The sequence below is a fragment of the Rhipicephalus sanguineus genome, chromosome 1, assembly GCF_013339695.2.
Source record: "Rhipicephalus sanguineus isolate Rsan-2018 chromosome 1, BIME_Rsan_1.4, whole genome shotgun sequence".
Lineage (NCBI taxonomy): Eukaryota > Metazoa > Arthropoda > Arachnida > Ixodida > Ixodidae > Rhipicephalus > Rhipicephalus sanguineus.
In genome coordinates this window covers 266451958-266476301 of record NC_051176.1, presented here as the reverse complement: position 1 = coordinate 266476301, position 24344 = coordinate 266451958, and the positions used below count along the sequence as shown (strand labels likewise).

General features: G+C 46.9%; 2 protein-coding genes across 2 annotated transcripts in view; both read right to left on the bottom strand.

The window, feature by feature from the left end:
• Positions 1-368: 368 nt before the first annotated feature.
• Positions 369-16354, bottom strand: LOC125757368 (protein toll-like). The gene is made up of 6 exons (XM_049412915.1): positions 15626-16354; positions 8328-9195; positions 7150-7769; positions 5460-5598; positions 1874-2198; positions 369-678 (listed from the first exon to the last, which is right to left on the bottom strand). The coding sequence occupies exons 1-6, from the start codon at positions 16352-16354 to the stop codon at positions 378-380; spliced, it is 2982 nt and encodes a 993-aa protein (XP_049268872.1). The 3' UTR covers positions 369-377.
• Positions 16355-20712: 4358 nt separating this feature from the next.
• Positions 20713-24344, bottom strand: part of LOC119378906 (uncharacterized) — a 48457-nt gene continuing 44825 nt past the window's right edge. The window contains exons 12-13 of the mRNA XM_037647975.2: positions 22603-22927; positions 20713-21724 (exon numbers count right to left, since the gene is read on the bottom strand). Of these exons, the coding sequence (XP_037503903.2) occupies positions 21433-21724; positions 22603-22927 (617 nt within the window). The 3' untranslated portion in view covers positions 20713-21432. The remainder of the gene's footprint in view (positions 21725-22602; positions 22928-24344) is intronic.

Sequence of the window (24344 nt, the reverse complement as noted above, 5' to 3'; positions counted from 1 at the left end):
GCATATGCCTTTGTTGCAGTGTAATGCACATTCATTCATTCATTCATTCATTCATTCATTCATTCATTCATTCATTCATTCATCGACGTATTGAAGGCATGATCAGCGGATGCTGACCTTTTGTGTATGATGACCTCTTAGGGGTAGTCGTACATACACGTTGTCCTATCGGCCTTCCAACAGTTGATTAGAAGTCCATCTCTATTCATGCTGCCCTGAAAATCAACATACTGGAAGGCCCAGACCCGCATTAGTTCGTTAGAGTTACTATACGGGCTCCTGTCAGTCAGGCTACTGCTTCCATAGAGTTCACGCGGAGCAAAACAACTTATCGCGTTGGTTACGAATGGGGCTCACAGACATCGGTGAAAGACGATTTATTTTTGTTCCTGCGTACCGTCGTTGACATGTGTCATGGGGTACTCCTGCGGCCTGTTGACGATGAGCTTCCGCTTGGCGTTTCTTTTGGGAAGCGAATACAGCAACTTGTCCCAGAAGTTCGGCTCGCCCCATCGCACATAATTGGTAGCCTGCACGTACGCTCGGAGATCCTCGTCCAGTGACTCGGGAGCGACATCATCGACAAGCACGATCACCAACCGATTGATGTGGTCCTCCATAGCGCGCTGGTACGCCAGACGGAACTCCCAGCGGCACCATTCGCTCTCCACAAAGTTCCTGCAGCCGTTGTGAATTCCACGTGCGAACCATGCATGCACGTGTCAAGCTCAAGTCATGCAGTATAGCAGCGGGCACGTCGCAAACACTCTTGCAAAGACACAGCAATATTTTCGCATTTATTACTACGTCCTTGTATGTTGGCATGACTCGAACATTTTCGAGGAAAGCAAATACCTTGCTTAAGTAACATTACCGATTTGAAAAAAATTACGCGAGTCTCTCGCACGGTGGGAATCGGCATACGCAAAGCATTCCTCAGGTAGCTGGCTATCCAGCGTTGTTTGAAAGTAATGTGGAACAATCTTGGCAGAGAACAGCGCTTTGCGATAGGTGGCGAGACACTGGAAGTTGTAAAAGAGTACGCCTACTTAGGACAGGTAGTAACCGCGGAGCCGAACCATGAGAGTGAAATAACTAGAAGAATAAGGATGGGATGGCGCTCATTCAGCAAGCATTATCAAATCATGAATGGTAGTCTACCACTATCCCTCAAGAGGAAGGTATATAACAGCTGCATCTTACCGGTACTTACCTACGGAGCAGAAACCTGGAGACTTACAAAGAGGGTTCAACTTAAATTGAGGACGACGCAGCGAGCGATGGAAAGGAAAATGATAGGTGTAACCTTAAGAGACAGGAAGAGAGCAGAGTGGGTCAGGGAACAAACGGGGGTTAAGGATATATCATAGTTGAAATCAAGAAGAAGAAATGGATATGGGCCGGGCACGTAGCACGTCGGCAGGATAACCGGTGGTCATTAAGGGTAACTGACTGGATTCCAAGAGATGGCAAACGCGTGAGGGGGAGACAGAAAATTAGGTGGGTAGATGAGATTAAGAAGTTTGTAGGTATAACGTGGCAGCAGAAAGCACAGGACCGGGTTGATTGGTGGAACATGGGAGAGGCCTTTGCCCTGCAGTGGGCGTGGACAGGCTGATGATGATGATGATGATAAACGCAACAGCTAGACCAAAGTGTTCATGCACATAAGGTAGAATCAGTGATTCTATCATGACTCATCGAGCCGAATTACACTGACAACGATAGGCCCGCAGACGTTGAGATCTTTTATAAACTCCGAACTTATGTAGAGACCGAGACCATTCCCTGCTCGGAGCTAGATTCCAGACAACATTAATGCACCAAGGACGCTATCACATGTGTATGGCGAATGTGTTTCGGTCGCACGTACCCCGTGAGCAGCAGCAGCGTGCGCCTGGAGCATGTCACGGCGTCTCGGATGATGTCCTGCAGAAGGAAGCCGCCCTTGAAGTTTCGCTCGTAAGTGCACACCGAGAACCCGAGCGCCTCGACGCTGGGCAGAAGCTGCGCGTGCACCCAGTCGGCGTCCCTGCTGCTGAACGAGAGGAAGACGTCGAACAGCTTCTCTTCGTCCAGCTCGTCCTCCTTGATGCACTGCAGCGAGCGGCACACACCACGCGCGTACAGCCACACCTTCAGCTCGCGCTTGTAGCGCAGGTAGGCCGCCGACAGCGTCAGCCCGACCACCAGCGACGCTGTGCGGAGAAGCGAGAAGGAAAGACGGCGCCACTCACTGTCACGCCTGTGAAATATTTCAGTCATTGTCTTTCAGCCGACAAGATAAAGAAAAGCCTACCACTGCTCCACCCAGTGTGAAATCCGCATAAACAGCAGAGCTGCTGTTCTCCTGTGTTTCCCTTGTGGCTTTCCATGATGTTTCGTGATTTTCTGTGGTTGTCTGTGATTACGTTATTTGTAGTGTAGATATTTGGCACGTAAAACTACAGAAATTATTATTAACTTCAGCCCGAAAGAGACATATGGGACGAAGGCTTTTTTCATTTTTTAATGACTGAAGTGAAAAATGAAATTCCACGTATTAGGCCATGCTGCAATGGTCGTGAACGTAGCCGAGAAGCCGTCATGCGCACAGCCATGAAGTTGGAAGAAAGAAGACTTAAAAAAGAAAAACGACATTTTTCTTGGGTACTGTACGTCGTCGCTGATCAATGTGACCGTGATCTGAGTGGGTAAGGTGAGGTAAAAGCCCACGCAATGCGTGTATCGATTATTACACAAGAGAAAAAGAGAGTGAGAAAAAAAGAATTGAAGATCGCAGGTACAGCATGACATATGCGTAATTTTATTCAACCTACCGGTAACTCTTCGCATTGCTCAGAGTAAACAGCGTGCTCGCTGTTCCGTGATTGAGACAGAACAAAGGACAGCGTCGTCTGACTTGAAGAAATGTTTGCATGTTAGGCCGACCAGCTGTCGTGTTGATGATAGCGGTGCAGAGGTATTTCAGGCGGCGGGCCACTCTGCAGCACAGGCATTAAATTGTGCGTATAACGGAGGAGGCACTAGGGAATACTAAACGTCTCTCGTATTCCAAAGCAAATTAGAAAGATGTCCTCTCAAATTCACGGAGCCTATATGCTTAAAGACAGACATCTAGAACTGTACCGGCAATTTGTGTCAAGATTATTTTTTTCAGAAGGCTATTTATATATATCATTTGAATGAGGGATGGATATCACGAATCGCGCTTTACGCCGCAGAGAAAGGCTCCGGCTATCACTCCTCGAAGACATACGCCGTGTGGTAAAGGAGCTTTTGATTAATTTCCGTGACGCGCACAAGGCCGACCGTTAGTCACGGAATGGACACCGAACGAAACGCAGTCGAGGACGGCAGCGAGTTATGTAGGGTGGTGAAATCAACAAGTTCGCAGGAATAAAATGGAATCAACTCGCACAAGACAGGGTGAATTGGAGATAATTGGGAGAGGCTTTCGTCCTGCAGCGAATGTAAAATAGGCTGACGATTGCCGTCATTGTCGTTACTGTGCCGTTGTCAAGCCATCTCCTCATCGTCAGCAACACCATCGCCACACGGTGAAGATAACTTCACCACCGCCTCTATGACTGCTCGCGTTTCGACCAACATTGCTGCCTGGTTTAACAGGGACACATGTTTACATGATTACGCTCAATTTCGTCTACGTCCCGTGGCATTCCTCTTCGATTCAATGCTTTTCCTTTTGAAGTGACTGTTCTTGCAACTCCGGTGGTGAGGTCCTTCCAAATGTACAGCATCGCGTGATTCAAAGTAAACTCATGGAATGCAATAGTATTAGTCTTAAAGATATGATAAACGAGGTGATTTAATAGGGCTAGGCTATGAAGTGTACGTCTGTGTCACTGTCGCCGTATCAGCATGCGTTTCGAGATATCCATCGCTGAGATTTTCATTTAACCCTCATATAGTCCCGCAAAGAAAAACGCGAAGCATAGGTCTTTATTTTTCTTCGATTTCGTCAACCGGCAGGATACCCCTTTATCAGCCCCACCGCACCGTTTTGCGATTCCATGCATTCACATAACGTCGTCACCCATCGGTTCGGTGGCGGAGGGGGGCCTGTTCTTTAACGTTATGAATTCAATCATGCGGCGATTTTTAGCGCGACCACGCTTGGATAAATTCTTGACGCAAGCAGATGAAGCTGCGGCGCGGTGGACAGCCGCGCTGCGCAGCTCAAAGCTCCAAGATCAACCGTGGGCCATCCAGCAAGCCCGTGAGGCAACGAGGAGACAGGGTCTCCGGTCCTACTCATGGGCGGCCTAGGTCCAGGCCACGAATCTGCCGGAGTTCTTAATAAAGTTGTTACCACCACCAAGTTGGTAATTACCGTAGTGTTAACCTAAACCACTTCCGATATTTTTTTTTTAACATTTCAAGTAGACGGCGCATCGAGTTCAGAATGCCGTCACGATCAACAATGCCAAACGCGGCAGCTCTATGAGCCACGGGCGCCCCACAAATTCCAAGAAACAATCCCTTCTCCTCTCCGTGCCTTTCGGTAGTCCTCAGCGTTCGCCGTGGCTTCAACATTCTCATCTGCTCATGTCATTCACAAAAAACAAAAAAACACCTGTTTGTCTGCCCGCCGGTACGCGCGCTCGCCACTCTTCCTCCTAGCACGGAGAGGAGGAGCACTCAGCCAGGAGGAGAGACGAGCCGACGTACGGGGCATAGCGAAGGAAAGAGCGAAACGAGCGAGGGCCTCTTTTGGATCATCAGACGCGTGTGACTCCGCTATTACGACAACGTTTCGAAAAATTCTCACGGCCACGTGTTCGTTGTAGACTCGTGCACAACTGCAGCACAACTAAATTTCGACCTCTGGGTGGTTTAGGGGCCCTTTAAACTGCAGAAGCCGTAAAGAAGTGGTGGTTTCTTTCGGACTATCACAAACTTCTCGTAATCGCGAAGTGATGTAGCCACAAAGCTAGCGTTTACGTGGCTTTAAAAAATATAAACTTTTTAAATGATTGCAATTCAAGGGAACGAAAGGAAGGGAATTTTTTCGAGGGGCTGGTTTCTTTGTTAGCCACAACCAAATGAATCCAAGAGACAGTTAGGCCAAGGAAAGCATCGGGGTCATGCCAAAGAATGTCCCACATGCTTTACTTGGCGTAATTGTCTGCTGGATTCACCCCGTTCCAGTGAGGAAGAAATTATGCGCGGCTGTTTTCTTGTGAACGTACGTGCGCTGTGGGAGTGTCTGTACACGTGCGTCTGAATTGGGAACACAGCGATTCAAAACTGCATATCGAGCTTTATTCAGGCGACCATTCTTTGCTGCAGAGTGCACACCTGAGGCCGTTATCGATCGATATTGCTCCCAACACCGTTCGCATTCTAGCTTATCTTCACCGGCCTGCTCTTGTCGCCACCTCACAGCACTCGAGTATACACCACCAACACACGTGCGCACTCAACACGTTACTCACCCAAGGCAGGTATCAGGTACGCTATGACGGCAGGTACAGCTGACGGGCAAAGTTCCTTTTGTCCTAGACTCAAGAACGCCTTCAAAGACACCCTCGAATTGGAGTTCTTCGAGCACACGATGTCTCCGGCATCCAAAATCTAGTGAAAACAAAGATTATACAAATATTTCAACAGAGCATACAGTAAAGGTCAGGAGAACGTTGATACACAAGTAAGAAACGAAAAAGTGTGAGTAATTCCACTCTCTGCATGCGTATGACCATGCGAAGCTGTTCAGCACACGACACAGAGGTGGCACAGAATTTCGAACCATAGCCGATCACACACCCTGCAACTAAATACCAAACATATATCCAGAAAGTCCCTTTTGAAATTATCGTATGCTCCTTTAAAATTTTCCATTTCAGCAGCAGGCACTTGCGTCTCTTCGCCGCATTCTCCGTTTAGTGGCATGTGTCGTCTTGTCTGTCTTTCCGCATGCGCTTAGCGTTTCGTGCACGAACCTAATTGATGTCTGCTGCCCATGTGTTCCCTTAATATTTAGCGAGCGATGGAGTTTGCCCAATTTGTGTGGCACATCGGTTTCTGTTGACGCACACTAAAAATACACGGAACATATACAACTTCGCTGTAAGGCATTATTGGGAAAAGATTAGGGGTGTGCGAATATTTGAGTTTCGAATTCAAATCGAATACTACCTAATCGAATAATTCGATTCGACTTTCGAATAGCTAGTATTCGAACTTTCGAATAATTCGACAGGACGAATATCTCAAATGCGACAAAGGCCAATGGTGGAACTTGGTGAAGGTAGGGGGCTCAAAATAACGCTAACGTCGTTACATTAGGCCTTTCGTTAAAACTTTCACCGATTTTCTGGTTCAAAAACGAGCGCATGTTTCCTTTAGAGGAGATTATGTCATTTCAGCACGTAAAACAATAGAAACATGAAAAAAGTGGCAAGCCCTTCTCAACTTCGCTTCCGGTCTTCTTGCATAGTTCGGATGCATATGCCGCAAGGGCCGTAAAACGTCCCGACTTTGGCCCGCGAAACACTTGATGATTGGTTTCAGATGCGAAAATTTGTTCACGCTGCGCAGTCGCCACTGCCGCTCTGACCACTCGTTCGGAAACTACATTCTATCACAAACTCTCATTGTTTCGGCGCACAATCAAAACGCTGCTGTGATCGGGCGCCCGAAAATTTTCGGGCCCAGAGCACCTAAAGCGATGGAGCGCAATAACGTGCCCGTTGCCAGATGAGCCGCATTGCACGGCCATAGGAAAAAAAGAAGCTATCTACCGTAACAACCTTTGTTACCCATTAGGAGGTTAAAAGTGGTGGTGCTGACTAGAATGGCGGCTCTTTCATCAACATGGCTGCACCCCCATAAAAGCCGGAAAAAGAAAACAAAGGCTCCAGAACAAGCGCGCAACAAAGCTGTCACCACGCAGTAGATTCCTTGATTTTTTTGTCTTGCCGTAACTGGCGGTGCACGCTTCGATACTATTCGATATTCAATTCGATATTCGATATTTTTGTCCACTATTCGGCACTATTCGATTCGAATTCGATTCGAGATGAAATTTCACTATTCGCACGCCCCTAGAAAAGATTGTTGCTGAAAAAGTGAACCGATCGCTTCAGAAAACCGAGATACTCGAGTAATTTCCTCTGAAAAACTTACTTTGTGACCCTGAGCTTCTATCCACTGTCTGAAAGGGTAGTCGGCGCATTCGCACATAAAGGGGTTGGCAGACAGCCTCAACGTCGCTAAATTGCGACCCGTCACGAGGGCGTAGGGGAGCCGCTTCATACGGTTGCCCCTCAGGTCGAGAGAGCGTACTTTTTCGGGAATATTGCTGACATTGAGGCGTGTCAGGAGATTATTCTTGAGCGAGAGAACTTCGAGGTGTGGCGCGCCGTTGACGAGAGCGTCATCGAGTTCTTCGATGCGGTTATCGCGGAGTTCCAGCCGCGTCGTTCCCTCTGGGAAGACTCGCGGTGTGCGGTACAACGCCGCCGATGAACAGTTGACGGCGATGGTTCGTTCGCCGAGGGAGCCTTCGTGGCAGTCGCACCGACAGCCCGTCTCGCATCTTTCTTCCCATAGGATCAACTGTCGCCTCGTGAGGTCATGCAACAGCTTTCCCTTCAGCCGAGGCGGGCTATCGCATTTTGGGTAACCTCGCGTATGGACTTTACTATTCCGTCCCCGCAGCCAAGCCAGTCTGCAGTCACACATCAAAGGATTGTCTAGAAACAGGGAAAAAAATACATAAGGCTCTCTGACCTCTTGTTTCGTAACTTCGTCACGAAAGAAATGCGAGAAAATCTCGTTGGCAGTGGCATACAAGTTCATTTAGTAAGCATAATATTAGTAAGCTTTTAATAATATTAGTAAGCACTTAGTGAGCTTCATATTAAATCACGATCCAATAAAGCTCCGACAGAAGCGACACATAAGAGAGAAGAGGTATACAGCAAGTTCGTTGTCACTGTTTACAGGACTACCTATGCCCCTAACTTCACTGTGACTCACAAGGCCTATCGCGTATGAGGCTTGAAGAAGTATAGAGCTCTCATGTGTATTCATAGCAGTTTGTACTGTATACGTGTGCCACGAGTGCGTTTTATAAGTTCGAACTAAATTTAAAAAAAAACTGACTAACAGATAGCGCCGTTCCGTCTTTCAGGTGTATTTATTGACGGGGACGACATTTTCTGCATCATAAATTGCGATGTTTTGTGGCCATTGCAGTTTGGTCACCGAGTTTGGTGGCCATTCCAAAGGCCAATATTATATTGACTCATGCTTGCAACAAGAAAAAGAGGGCGAGTGACTTCCCGAAAATGAGGGCGTACCGTCAATAGTGATGGTCAACCTGGCGTCCAGTCGCTCGGCGAAGTCAGTGCGCCGTAGCAACTCCACTTGATTTCCGCTGAGCACCAGCCCCACTAGGTTTGTGACTCCAGTGAAGGCCCCTTGTACATCACTAATGTTGTTGGCTGCTAGTTGGATGAAAGTCAGGCGGCCGTTGTTGAAAAACTCTCCTTTCTCCAAGGACTGTATCAAGTTAAACGAGGCGTCCAGGTACTGTGCTAAGGGCAGATAGCTTACAGAACCGTTCAGGGAAAGCAACTGGTTGCCGCGGAGAATCAGCCTGTTCAGCGTCACAAGACCCTTAAAAGCGTTTCGTCCAACCCACTTTATCCTGTTATCACTCAGATTTATGTCTACGAGGCCGCGGTTTTCGCTAAAAGTGTCATCCTGAATGTAGGACACAAGGTTGTTCCTCAGTGACAGCACCCTCAGCAGCGCTAGTCCCTTGAAGACATCCGTTATGTCCTCTATCTTATTTAACGACAAGGACAATTCTTTAACCCAATTAATATTTTTGAACGTTCCTCGTACACTAGTTATTTCGTTTCCTGACAGCGCAAGGTGTTCCAACCTCGAGTACGGATGAAAAACCGACTGGTGCAAGCGGGATACGCTGTTGTTGCTTATCTCGACCCGAGACATTGCTTCCAGTGCCGCGAAGGCTTCAGGCTTCACTTCAGTAATTTGGTTTCGATTAAGGAGAAGTCTTTCTAGCTTTGCGTTGGACGCTGATACCTCGGGGATAACGTTTATAAGGTTATCTTCCAGATTAACCTTTTTGAGAAAAGGCATTTTGGATGCCATAAGAACTTCGATGTCTGTGATCACGTTGCGGCTTAAATCGAGCACCTGAAAGATAAACAGATGTCGCTTGTGAGTTCCATGAAAACGCTTGAGCAGCTTCGTTCACTCAATAAGTATGGTCATTCGGGCAACTGAGCTCCAAATGAGTTTTAAAAGCTCGGATCAATATTCCAAAAGGCTGACAAAAGGGCACAGTTCGAACAAGGTTTTAAGAAGTACACCAAGAAAACGCGAGTGTTCTTCTTAAAATAACTGCTGGCTCCAAATTTACCGTAATGTGCACAGCTATTACAGTTAAGAAGATTTAGTAGTGCATTTTTTCGCCATGGGGACGCACTGTAACTACAACAGAAGGAGTTAACTCTCGAAACTTGTGCAAGCTAGAAAGTTCCTAGCAGAAAGTTATGTTGAGAGTACTAACTTCGGTAATGGAATTTTAACTTGTCCCCTAAAGTCATTAACAAATAATAAGGACCATCGCCGCGATGAAGCTTGGTCGGTGAAAGATAATTTCTCCCAAGTCTTCCGTATTTAATAATAGGAAACACATAGTCGCATAAAGACGCAGAACACCGCAAACAATATAAACTTAATCACAGGAGCGTGTGTCAGATAGCTATAAACATAGCTTAGCGCGACACGTGGGGACCACCGCCGCCGAAAACAAAAGGGAAATAGAAGCGCGGTTGGGCTAAGGAGGTTATGAAGGACAATGGCCTCCTATTTGTATCGGATTGACAAAGGTCACACGCTCCCTTATGCATTTGCCTAAGACGATTAGAGGCGACAGCCATCTTCATTTCCTTCTCGCTCGATTGTAGTGATACCCCCCCCCTCCTAACCATTCTCAAAAGCTTTCTGCACTTAACGTGGTTTTGCACTACCTCCGAAATCATATACAGGCATTGGAAGCCTTCTGCAATTCACGTGGCTTTGCAGTGCCTCCGGTGTCAGCCCACCTTTGACCATGCGACGATGCCGTTAATGATCATGACGTCACGTAACGATCATGATGTCATCACGGGACGTCACGTTAGGTGGCGCAATAGTGACGTCATGATGACGTCACACATTTTTGTGACCTGTGACGTCGTGGTTACTTCATAGGGTGACGTCATCACACGATCATGATTGTTTGCATTACTCGCGTTGACGCTGACGCCGTCGCCAACGGTCCCTTTTCGCGTTTGATTAGGCATCTAAGGCTTTCGCCTTAGCAAATGGTCATCCGACCTGTACAAGTCATATTTGAAGTTTTAAGGCGCGAATAAGACACGGACGAAGAATAGGAACACACACACGGAGCTCCGTGTGTGTGTTCCTATTCTTCGTCCGTGTCTTATTCGCGCCTTAAAACTTCAAATATGTTAAACCAACAAGCCCAGTCTGCCATTCTCACATTGTACAAGTCACTTGCGTGCTTTCATGTCGCTACCTAGCATCCCCATCTGTCGAATTTTTATTCCCTACCAATATTACAAACTTGTCTTGCTTATCTTAACCGCTGACTGCTTACCAATCCCATCAGCATTTTATTTCTAGGGGAAGGGGGGCATTGTTACTGTATATGTCTCATTTATGCGCGTATCCCTGAATTGTCGTGCGGTCGGGCAGAAAAGTAGTGAGACAAGGCACGCCTAGAGACATCTGCAGTCTATAGTGTCCCGTTTCGAGAAAACACCAAAAGGTAGCCGAGCATTCGGTCGTGACACTCACTAGAAGAAACGATGGGTTCGCGACGGCGCCAGGATACTTTCCGCATATGAGGGAGGTAGCTCCGAAGTCGTGTCCTACCTCCAGAGCACCGCAGCTACGGTCCATCATCTTTGAACTTCAGCTCTTATGTAAGGAGCCTTCTCCTGACAGTCATGGCTATATTACTTTTTTCGCGCTTCATTAAAATGTGGTCAGATGCCTGCGGATATTTTTTTCTTTAGCAGGCACAGTTTTCAGCATGTTACCAATATTATGCACCAACAGGCCCGAAGGGTGTTACGAATGCGTTTTTGTATTCGGGCAGCCATGTTCAAGCCTCAATAAGCAAAACACGGCTTTTGTGTTATCGTGTAAGTTTTATTTTTCAATTTCTGGTTATCCGTCCTTGTAAAAGTCCACTGAACTTTTTTTTTGCTCCCATACTTTGCATCCAACTTAAAGTGATCGGTGTCAGCACTGGTCCTGTGTGTACATGTGTCTTTCGTCTCGTCTTTCGTGCTGGTTAACTTCGCAGGTGTCTCTCAGTTTATTTTTGGTGCAGTAGAACAGACATTCGGGCCAATCGGTTAGGATTCATCTTGAAAACAGTGCAGCAACACGAGGACAAACCAACACGAATACATACAATACAATACATACAACACGAAGCTATACGAATACAACGGGACGTACTTGATTGCCAGCTTTCCTGATGTCTTCTTTCATTCCGTGCTCGTACTTATGAGGTACATATATTTGTCTTGCATGTACGCGCCTTTGTATGCGCCGGCAGAATTCTCCATTTTTCATTATAGAGCTTTCTCTCTCTGTCTTCTAGTGGCTCATCTCTATAATAATCTGTGTTCCCGAGTCCTCCTCAAAACATATTGTGCTCCATGCTTCTAACTTCAAAAGAGGACCGAGCTATTTTACCCATGAGCTACATAATTTATGGTTTTTCCGTAGACACCAATCAATCGGACAACTGTCCTTCGGTTAGCTCTTAACCGGTGGGACTGTTTCTAGAATACGGGACACATAATATCGTCGGCAGCTGGCAGTGATAGCACGCGTAAGCTTCACAAGTCTGGCAATAGCCTCGACAGTAATGGCGAAATGCTACCCTGAGTACGGCAATTGTTTCGTTTTAAACAGGCTTGTAAACAAGGCCCAGTGCCTAATAATAACAAAGTGTCATAACTTGAACTCAAGTGATTCTCCACAAGTCAAAACACGTTTATCACTGCTCGAAAATCGGCTTGCGACTGCCCTTACATTTCGCCGGAGCCGCGTTTCGCCCCGCGACCAGTGTGTCTGAACGGAACGAAAACCAAGAACGAAAAAAGAGATATTTTTGACCGGAATGAAAACGTAACCGAAGCGTGACATATTATTTCGTTCCGGAGGGAAACCGAAATATTTTTTATCGTTTTTGGGTTTACGGGAAAACTTGGCGATCGGGAACAACCGAGGTCATACAACGTGAGCAATGATGCGTATACCAAGGTACAGTATTAGCGCGTATTAGCGCTTATCTCAGACAGGAATTCCAAAGTAAACGTGTGTTAAAAATGTTGTAAAAAACGAAAAGAGTGGTAACCAGAGCTGTTTATATTAACGCAAGTGGACTTTCGTGTGCCTGCCACACAGGTACAGTGAAGTTCGCTGTAACACAGGCCAGCGTGGAGAGGGCATTCACAGCGCTGAAGGTTGTTTTATCAGAACAGCGGTCTCGCACATAAGACAGTACACTCGATGACTGGCTGCTCCTGAGATTATGCTCACTCCCTTGACACAAAGCACTGAGCCTGCTAAGAAAATTCGCAGTCAACTTTTGAAAAAAATTAAGTGCTATAACTTAGAAGGGTACTGGATTGCGCTAGTTGACAGGATTTCATGGTATACTTACTTGTGCACCTCTGAAGAACGTGGGAAGGGCGTGTTTTACCCTTGTCCCACAGTCTTATGAGGAGCGCAAGTAACTATACCACAATCCTATGTTTTTGTCGTTGCTTTAGCTTCAAATTCTTGCATACAAATTTTTGAATACAAAAGGAAATAAACAGGAACTTGACCCGGGGCGCCATCCCTTAAGCCCATATATTTAGCCTTGCGATCGAGTATGGGCATCTGAGAGTCTTTTTCGGCATTAATGGGGCATTTACCGCGCGTTCAGCAATCGTGATATTTTAGAAAGTAAGAAACAAAGGTATGAGCGCAAAGATATATTGCTTTTTTTTTTATTTGAACCACTAGAGGGAGAAAGGCGACAAAGTTTACTCGAATTATGTCATTACAGTTGAATTATTTGCTCACGCTTAACGTGATTTGCAGTGACGTACTCGGGCGCAAAAAAAAAACATGGAAATACCTTCCTTTAAAATAAGCAAGTACACACACTTGCTGAAGTGGGCTGACAGCAAACCAACGTTTGTATGTTTGACATTATAGTGATGTTCATTGAACCTCTGGCTAACCTGTGTGCCTTCCTATGCATCCTTTACGTCTGCCTTCTCATATGACCTATCACTAAGACCGCGGCCTGTCTACATTACATACATTAAAGAGTGTTTGTCACATGTAAGGGATACCATGTACACAAAAGTTTTCATCAGGCGCTACATATTTATAGCATATGATATGATCAATTGCTTACTCTGGCACAAGGGTTCTTAGGTGGGCTAGTTGGTTCATGAACATTGTGGCAGAACAGCGCAAAAAACCGTACAGTGAACACACAGAATACCGCTCTGACCGTTTTTTCACTGTCCCTGTACCGTTTTTTTGCGCTGTTCTGCCGCAACGTTATGAACCAACTAGCTCACCAAAGAACCCTTGTGCGTGGTATTTCTTCTGCATCGGGCCCTTTTGCACCTTTCATCTTTCAAGCTCTCCAGAATCCGTTCGGCGCTGTCTGTGTCCTGTGTGCTGACTGTCCCGCTTTTTGCGCTGTCCTGCCACCTTGCTCTGGCATTCTGTTCTCCGTATCAGTCGCCGTTAACGTTATTGTTGGTACACGTAGTATAAACAGAAAAGACCACTTTCATACTAAGGATTTGCGTAATTTTTCAAGCTTCTGCGAAAACCCGTTAATATAGGAAGAAAACAACTAATGAAGCGTTTTCCTATTAACATCTTCCAGTCTCCTTTCCTCGTGCCCTATAGGCAGTATGGCCAACCTGATCAACGTCGTTGCCCTTTCAGTTATTACGTATCTCTGTTTCGCTGGTTCTGAACCATTGCTTCTTGGCTTTAAGCTTGTCTATAGCACTATACATTTTACACGCACTCTTCTGCGACATATCATATGGCACGAGAAAGGAGTAACTCGCATTTGTCAACCGTAATGACCGCTGTCGCAAGGCCGCAGTCTTTTTGTACTGACTGGATTTTTTATTGGCGCTGATGAAGCACAATTTTGACGCGCCACGGTTAGCTAGCTTTGCGCGCGCAGAACTAAAAGGGAGCTGTGGATTGTTGCCGCAAGAATGGCACATTACAACACGTAGTGAGCGTGCGTGACGTGTCATATAGGCCAAATAACGTCTCTTTATTTATACTGGTAACCCGCCGCAGGGCATTAATTAAGCGGATATTTACGGCACTGCGTCTGTCGCGAGTTCCATTCCCGACTGAGGCAGCCCGCATTTTTATGTCATCTAAGCACTCATGCATTTATATTTAGGTGCGCGATCAAGAAACTTGCGTGGTAAAATTGATACCGAGTCTACAACTACGGCGTGCACCCGCCACGGTGGTCTAGTGGTTATGACACTCGACTGCTGGCCCGAAAGGTCGCGGGATCGAGTTCCGGCCGCGGCGGCCGTATTTTCGATGGAGGCGAAAATGCCTGAGGCCCGTGTACTTAGATTTAGGTGCACGCGGGCTCGAAATTTCCGGATCCCTCCACTACGGCGTCCCTCACAGTCATATCGTGGTTTTGGGACGTTAAACCCCAACAGTTATTAATTATAACAACTGTGACGTGCGCCCCATAACCACGTCGTCGTATTGCCACTCTTTTTTTTTTCTTCAATTTACTGCAAAGCTATGCATTAGTGCCACCAGGTCAGAGCGGTCCCGTGAGGTTGGTACGCGTGCCTGAAGACAGGAGACTCACATTATTTTAGCCATTAAAAATAATAACAATAATCAAAAGTCCTCTATACAAATCTAAAAACTGTCTTCACTTACAAGAGTTACAAGCGTACCCGACAAAGGTATGTCTAATTTAGCTCAAAGCAAATCAATGTGAGCACTAGGACCATGCTGGATTTCAAAGATAAGGTATACGCACGGTCCCACAGGATGTATGTCAGGTAAAGATGGATCTATTCTAAAGGCACCATCAGTGGCGGCACCCGTACTTAATAATAAAAACGTTTTCTTTACACTAAAACTGTTCGTAGGAGCAGGCGACAAGTAATTGTGATAATATCATACGTAATTGAATTTTTTTAGAATTGGGAACCCAGAGCTTTGTGTACGTAATTGCCCTTTGGTTTTCGCCGGTATACTTGCGTCAAACGCAAACCATGCTTTAGGTTAGCGTTTCGAATAGGCTCGCACCTATTAGAGAATAGCGTGTGCACCCAATAAACCCGAGGGTGCCCAATTCTACAACTCTATATTCTCGAAGGCGACTGGCCATTGGAAAACATCCCTTGCGAGTGAAGCCCTTTATGAAGTCTCAGCTCATGTCCACTGAGCTCAGACGTTTCATCAACACGTGCTTGTTATCCTCTCAATACTACTCAACTGATAATTGACAAGTTCTCACCTCCAGGCGCCGCAGGTCATTGAACAAGGCGTTGATCGTTTGAATGCGGTTGCTGCGAATCTCCACATGCTTCAACTTTCTTGTATCTTTGAAGAGAATACTCGGCAGGTGCTGTATCTTATTAACAGACAGCCGCAAAGACTGAAGGCTAGCCATTCCCGAAAGATATTTTTCGTCTATCGTCTCAATGGCGTTGAAGCGAAGATCCAATTCCAGAAGGTCTGGCAAAGATAGCATGCCCTTCAGGAATTTGACGTGGTTCCTTCGTATACACAGCCACCGTAGTCGCTTCGCCGCGCTCAGATCGCGCGGCACAACGTCCAACTGGTCATTCTCGAGCAGCACACGCAATAGTTTGTGGATGCCACTGGCGGCCGCCGTCTCGATTTCACGCAGGGGAGAGTTTTTGATGACTAGCATGTGTGCCGAGTGGTTGGAGAACCACGAAGCTGGCAGCTCTGTGACTTGGACGTGATCGAAAGTGAGCCTCGAGTGGACGACGCCCTCCAACAGGGCCATGTCTGCATCCAGTTCTTGACTGTTCACGACGTTCTTGCATGAAGTCACGGCCCCTTTCGAGACGACGGTGCACTGGCAAATCGACAGCTTTGGGCAGGTGGCGTTGGCTCGGCGCCAATCTTTGGCTTCGGACAAACAGAGGGCGCACGTTACGAGCACGTACACCAGCCAGTCAAATTGGCGTAGTTCTTTAGCTGTAGACGTCGACATATCGGATTCGATGCAAGGCTGTCGGAGGCGATGCGCACAGCCCTTTCAACTGGCGTTTCACAGCACAATTCTGTCGTATGCTCACACGAGGTCACCACTGGCTGTCCAAAACGCAACATATGCAAAGACAGGCAAGGAGATAAAACAAAAAGTCGTGACAAAGATACGCAGACTGAACGGCAGAAAATTGATCAGGCATTATCGTCACATCGTTATCACCCATTGATAACAATTTTCATAGGAGCATGGCCTCACGGACACATATTTACACTGTCTGCGTGAACTTTGAAATATCCGGTAGTTGGAGTAAGCGCTATGGTCCTTCGGTGCTATTGCAGACAGAAGCCCTTGTTGCTGTCGCAGACCAAGGCAGAAAGTGGCAACTGCGACGTAACGAAAACGCAGGTATAATGTTCGCATATCTGCGCATGCGAGCGTAATTCATACCTGAACACGCGCATGAGCACAAAGAAAGTAACTCGGCGAGCATTCTAAAAACGGGGCGCACTGAAGCCATGAGAACGTGTTGATTCCGGCGGATGGCTTTGAAGGCTTGGCGTGATACCACCGAGGATTGTCGGTCGCCCTTGCAACGCCTGACGCGCCAGCTCGCGTCATTGCAACGAGACAGGCAGTACGTCGGTGCAGATAGGGCTGCGCCGCGTCGCCAAACCGGCAAGGCAGTATGGAGCGCACATACGCAACACATACGTGAGTACATACGCAATGCACATACGCAATGAACACTATCATGAAGATTCAACGCAGTTCGCTAGGATCCAGGTTGGGTCCTGGATGAGGCCGAAATTGCTGTCGGAGTCGCTGAACGGCAATCACTTCTCATCGCTTACTTGCACCACGTACAAACAGCACCTGCGTTTTCTTCTCGCGCAATTTCTCGTTTATTAAGCGTTTTCTCGTGGCAAGAGTTGTGCTTTTGGTATTGGGAAACGGTAATGTACTAAAACGGAAAATATCGTTGTTCTTCTTATTGCCCCTTTGAGAAAAAATAGCTCTACACTCAGAACCGCGGCGCGCCCTGCCAATCAGCTGCGTAAGAAAGTCATGCCAGCTGGTTACCGTTCGGAGCGCAAGTACTTGCTATCTGCTATTGTAAATACTACGCATATTGGTCATTTGAAGACAGTCGTTCCTGCCTAAAATATTACGTTTGGCTGAGCGACGATGTCATAATATCTTACAATTTGTTGGTGCATTCATAGGCGTGCGCAGGGTTCCCCATTAGGGGGGGCAAAGGTTCATCGCAGCGACCCCCACCCTACTAAGTCCATATATGGGGCACATTTTGCGCCCCCCCCCCCTCTTAGATGACTAGAAGGGTCAATGTACGGAGCAGATTTTGCGCCCCCCTTCTTAGATGATTAGGGGGGACGGCCGCCACCCCCCCCCCCTGCCCCCCCTGTGCGCACGCCTATGGGTGCATTCCAGTCTTCGATCTAAATCAACCATCTTAACACGCAGAAGTGCTTGGCATCACGAAAATGAGGAAGCGCAGTTGGATGGAGTACTCATGCAAATTCTCTCTGGGTGGAGCTTATATTTTTCTAAGGTTGTAGCTGACTGCATGTAGAGACACTTCTGCGGAGTGAGTCGTGCGCAAAATTTCAAATTTGGTCACAACAATGAAAGATTTATATTTTCTGGCTTCCTCCCCTTTTCAGGCAAGTGAAACCTACGCCTCCTGGAAGGACAGCGGTTTTTGTCATAACGCAACACGCGAGGCTGTGGCTCTATAACCGCGGCGCCGTTCGGCGCAGACATGTGACGCCCGTGGTTGGGCCGCTTGAGTTTGTGGGGTTGGTGGCTTAATACCCGACAGTGGCGGCCTGAACACCGGGAGGTATGTAAAGATGCCTTAGATCCAGTTTCGTAGCCCGTTAAAGATCCCTCAAATATCCATTTTTCACGTTATCACATTTTAAGCCCCCCTGCAATACGTCATGGCGATATCAGCGTTAGGGTGCCAATTATGTCAATAAATATAAAAGCCCCACACGCTGGCATGTTTTCCTTTGTGGGAACACGTTCACAGGCGTTTCAGCGAAATTAGAAAGGACGTGTCGTGATGAGTGGTCATTGACTCGCTATCGCGGGCGTAACACATTTTTCAATGGCATTAATCCAACGCGCATGCCTAATTAAGATGTAAGCAAAGCAAAAGCGATGTAAAAGCTTCGTGATAGGGCATTTTATGTTGCAAGGCCCCACCAAAGTAAATCAGATGGAGCCAGAGACTGAAAGTAAATCGTTCCCAGCTCATCCCTTACGTACGTTTCACGACCCTTGTGCATGCTATACATATACGGGGATATATAATAATATCTGGGGTTTAACGGCCCAAAACCACGATATCATTATGAGGGACGCTGTAATAGAGGGATCCGGAAATTTCGACCCTCTGGGGTTCTTTAACGTGCACCTAAATCTAACGGGCCTCAAGGATTTTCGTCTCCATCGAAAATGCGGCTGCCGCGGCCGGGATTCGATCCCGCGACCTTCGGGTCAGCAGTCGAGCACCTTAACCACTAGACCACCGTGGCACGTCACATATATGGGATATGTAACACGTAACGGACACCACTAATTATGGCACCGAAGCAGTTGCCACCATTGATACTGCTTCCTTCTAACGTTCTTTCATCGACTACAATTAGGCTTTTGTAGCGTACTGATGAGAGTAGATTTGATGTCCTTTACCGGCTACTCTTTTGTCACACGAGAAATACGATGCTTCGCTATATTAACATTCGTTATAAACACTGGAAAACATATTTACAACAACTTGCGGCGCCTACCTGTTTCGTTTCACAATGAACAGAGTACAAAAATAACGGGTAGTTAGCGCGCCCACATATACAGGCGCAATTTCGATGCAAGTTGACATGTTTTGAATAAGTGTAAGGACTCCGGAGACGGGGCTATAACCGCAACAAGCAAGCTATGCAGAAGCAGTGTATCACCATACCGCGATGAATAATTGGAGGGTAGTTGCTTATTAATTACCATTACAAGAAAGCATAAAATGGCTGTATAGGCTGTCCCAAATAACACTTCCACAAATGATGAATGAATGAATGAATGAATGAATGAATGAATGAATGAGGCACGGATGTTATTTACGGAGGGCGTTTTCTTTTTTTGTCAGAAAAAAGAACCGCGCAAGACCTGCAGATTTGTCATCGGTCATTTTTCGACATTTTCAACTGCTTTTGTATCGGTGTATGGCCAAAATTTTAGTTATTTGACCAGCAGCTCATTAACGATAAGTACTTAAAAAATGCTCATGACCTAGCAAGATCAAGCAACATACACCAGTACATATTGTCCGCCGCGGTTAGCTCACTTTACCGCGGTAGCGCAGTGGTTACGGTGTTCGGCTGCTCAACCGAAAGACGCGGGTTTGACCCTGGCCGCGGCGGTCGCATTTCGATGGAAGCGAAGGGCTAGCAAAATATGACTGTGCAGTGTCAGTGTACTATAAAGAACCTCAGGTGCTCGAAATTTTCAGCAGCCCCCCGCTACAGCGTGCCTCATAAAGCACGAAAAACCCCAGAAAGAAAATACGAATTTCGTATTTTTTTTCTTTATACGTTGATTTGTGAATAGCAGGAGAAGCCGGTACAAATATACAGAGAGACGGGGGAGGAACAGCAGGGAGATCAGCGAGACGGTGTGCTACTCTACACAGGCAGAAAAGAAAGCGGGACTAAAGAGGGAAATAGGGAGAGAAGGAGCACTAGGCGAGCACAGTAGTACGCACAGTAGATAGGACTAAACTCGGCGACTGAAACCGATGTCACTCAAGGACTGCGGTAGCGCGCGAATGGCTTTCCGCGCCATCGATGGATGTGGCCAGGGCCTAAAATATTTGTTTCAGACTATGTTCCAGAGTCCAATTGCCTCAGTGGAGTCTGTAAAGAGAGAATGCTGTACGCGTAATATTGAGCGTAAGTGCACAACACGTTTGCGTTTAAGTGATTCTTGTCGAAATGGGAGAGCAAGGAAGGCGAAGCACGCACAGCAACTACCCCTTGGTTGAGAACACCTGAACACACCGGTTGTTCGAATGTTTCTTCAGACAGCAAGTACACGCGTGAAGAAAAAAAAAACAAAGCGGGAAGGCAGAAAGGTTAACCAAGGTCGCACCTCGTTGGTTACCCTGCCCTTTAGGAAAGTATGCGTATAAAAAATAAACATATGAGACCGTGCTGCTTAACAAGTGAAGGTTTATTCAACAAAAGCAACTTAGGTCCTTCGGGGTATGGTTCTTCAGTGTATCCTAACGCAACCCACGCCGGAGAATCGCACGTGAATCTGGCGGTATAGCGCTTTGTACGTTGATGTTTTTTTTTTTTTTTTGTGATGGATTGCGGGGTGAACTTTTCAAATATACGGAATTCACCTCAGCTTCTGAGCATTATTGTACAGTGGAGTGAGCCCACAAGCAACGCAGCGCGTTCTAATTGCTTCGATTGCTTACCCCCTGCTTCTTCACCACGGTAGCCACGTTTTGGTAACACAGGGTCGATTATGTATCTGCGCGGTTCCTACATGGTATCCTGAGAGGCCTTTCTACCCAAATAAATAATAGTAAATATATTATTTCATCCATGAAGGCGGTGTTTTACGGTAATATACTATTTAGGCCATAAATCTCGGCATTTGCTTCATTACAAAGAGCCGAGGTGACAGTCATGCTGACTAAAATCCCATTAGTGTCACCATGGGACAGTTTGGGTACTGCTTCTAATTTTTTTAGGCAGATCTGAAACACTGAGGTTCATCGTACAACTTCATCGTTGCACAGATCGGACATAGTAGCACACACTGGCTGTCGAGATTCACATCCTTGTCGCCTTTCGCAAACGCATGTACATTGAAAACATGGAAATAATTTCCTCGTGGACGAAAGACACCTCGACACCAATTCGCATCACCTAACGTACAACTCGAACGTGCGACACGACAATTTGACACCGGGACTAGGAGCACATAGCCATTTATCCCGCTAGGCGAGTTCCCTCACGCCACCCGCGTGGCTCGTTTATGCCCGCTTATTAACCGACGTCGGTGATATACGCCAGGGCGTGCTCTTCTACTCCTCTGTTGGTGATGAGCTTCCTCTTGGAGTCCTTCTTGGGTAGCGAGTACAACAGCTTGTCCCAGAAGTTCGGCTCGCCCCAGCGTACGTAGTTCGAGGCTCGCACGTACGCTTGGAGGTCCTCGTCCAGCGAATCAGCAGGAACCTCGTCGACGAGCACGATCACCAACCGGTTTATGTGATCACCCAGGGCACGCTGGTACGCCAACCGAAACTCCCAACGACACCACTCGCTCTTCATGAAGTTTCTGCAGACATACATACAGACTTTATATCAATAACGTTTCAATAACTCATTCAGACACAACCAAAGGTTTGGACGATATACAGGTCAAAAGTCAGTGTGAAAACATCACAACAATGATACTGACACTCGACGGACATATATCCAATAAGAGAGTGCCAAGCACACTCTCATGCCGTGTGCACTTGAACCTCGATATTATAGATCGTGTGGATATGTGCCCAATCTCAAGAAAACGACTGTAAAATACAAACACATTGATCAGCGTACACGCGAAGTCGCTGAAACATTTTACATAAAGTTAAGCAACAAATATGTATCAGACATCACTCTTTTAGATGAAGAATACGATATCTGGCTGCCAAGACAAAGATTCATGCTGTTTTGTCAGGCATGCACAGATATTCGTTGGCCCATTATCACGTATATATGTTTCCACCTGTTTCAAAATAAATTTAATTGCGAGTTCAGCGCTTGTGTACTTCTCTTCTACTGCCTGTTTCTAGCTCTGTTGTGCTGTAAGTTATTCCACGATGAACATCCACCAACTAGCCCAACTCGCGATTCTGCCACTTCCTCCTGTGTGGGTGCGTCCCATGACGATGAGGTGCATGCTAAAACAGATGGTTTTTTGACATATGGATGTCACTTGCGCATTTGAAAAAGCCTAAACAAAAGCGATTTTTCGATTTTTCCTAGTACTAGTAGTCACAGTTACATTTACCGAGAAGAAAGCACTCGAGCAACGCGTAGGCATGAACGAACGGGAACTTAGGGGAGGAGAGTTTTCTGAGACGATGTGCTTCGCCGGTTCATCTATGACATTTGCCGTTGAATATTGTGCCTATCACTGAGTAGTAGATGTGTTCCGGTCGCACGTACCCCGTGAGCAGCAGCAGCGTGCGCCTGGAGCATGTCACGGCGTCTCGGATGATGTCCTGCAGCAGGAAGCCGCCCTTGAAGTTTCGCTCGTAAGTGCACACTGAGAACCCGAGCGCCTCGACGCCGGGCAGAAGCTGCGCGTGCACCCAGTCGGCGTCCCTGCTGCTGAACGAGAGGAAGACGTCGAACAGCTTCTCTTCGTCCAGCTCATCTTCCTTAATGCACTGCAGCGAGCGGCACACACCACGCGCGTACAGCCACACCTTCAGCTCGCGCTTGTAGCGCAGGTAGGCCGCCGACAGCGTCAGCCCGACCACCAGCGACGCTGTGCGGAGAAGCGAGAAGGAAAGACGGCGCCACTCACTGTCACGCCTGTGGAATATTTCTCTGACTTTATTTTGTTGATGCTTGAAATAGAAGCGAACTAACGATCGTTAATCGAAATATGCAGCTGAATTGAACTGATGACTCTGAGCCTTTAAGAGTCCGTCAGAATTCGAGAATGTAATTTAGAACGCTTTGTTCGGCAAGAAGCCAGAGATATTAACAAACTGCGCTTACCACATAATAATAATTGTTGGGGTTTAACGTCCCAAAACCACGACAGGATTATGAGGGACGCCGTAATGGAGGACTCCGGAAATTTCGACCACCTAGGGTTCTTTAAGTGCACCTAAATCTAAGCACACGGGCCTCAAGCATTTTTGCCTCCATCGAAAATGCGGCCGCCGCGGCCCGGGTTAGATCCTTCGACCTTCAGGTCAGCAGTCGAGCACCATAACCACTAGACCACCGTCGCGGGTTCGCGCTTACCACACTAGTCCTGTTAACATCCTTGTTTAACGGGACTAGTGAGGCGATGTAGATATTAAAAATATTCATTTTCTGTTATAGTCCATTTGTCGTTTTAAGATGTTCCTAACTAATTATGAGACATGTTATAATTGCATCGCTGAGTCTATTTTAGCGCGATAGCGTCATAGAGCTCGTTCCGCAGAAATTCCGGTTTCGGCGTCGGTGTCGGCGTCATTGGTTGTGAGCGAAAAATCATCATCTTGTCCGTGACCGAAAAATCGAGAAAGATGCAAATCAAATGAATAATAAAAAAATCTTAGGTTCGAGTGAGAATCAAATCCAGGCCGTCTGCGTGGCAAGCAGGTGTTCTACCATAGAGCTACTCCATTGCTTGGAACTGCACTGAAATTAACTTTAATGCGTCACAAACATACGCGTCCTGTGTACAGGTGTCACAGTACGAGATGTAATATTGCAATAAAACGGGGTACAAGCGTATATTGCCATCGGACGTCACACCATGTGAACTGCATAACGAGCTGGTGGTTTAAAGCCGGACACCCATTACAAAAGGCACACACATTAATGCGCGTATTCCCTTACGCAACACGTAGTTGGTGCATCGCAACTTCGAAAAAGTATCACGCGCGTAACTGCTGCTGGTTTAAAGCATTCCACTCATTACAAAAAGCTTACACATTAGTACGCGCATTCTCTTACACACACGTAGTGGGTACACTGTTGTCATAAAAGTGCTGATGAAGAGGGCGGAAACGTTTGCCTTTACTATAGGTATGTCGAGTGTGTGTGTGTGTGTGTGTGTGTGTGTGTGTGTGTGTGTGTGTGTGTGTGTGTGTGTGTGTGTGTGTGTGTGTGTGTGTGTGTGTGTGTGTGTGTGTGTGTGTGTGTGTGTGTGTGTGTGTGTGTGTGTGTGTGTGCGCGTGTGC

Excerpts from the sequence above, each read along its gene's own strand:
- LOC125757368 (XM_049412915.1), bottom strand. The coding sequence starts at position 16,354 with ATGTCGACGTCTACAGCTAAAGAACTACGCCAATTTGACTGGCTGGTG. Across the intron at positions 7,770-8,327 it reads GTTGACCATCACTATTGACG|TTACGAAACAAGAGGTCAGA; the intron begins GTACGCCCTCAT and ends TTCGTGACGAAG. Across the intron at positions 679-1,873 it reads ACGCTGCTGCTGCTCACGGG|GAACTTTGTGGAGAGCGAAT; the intron begins GTACGTGCGACC and ends CAACGGCTGCAG.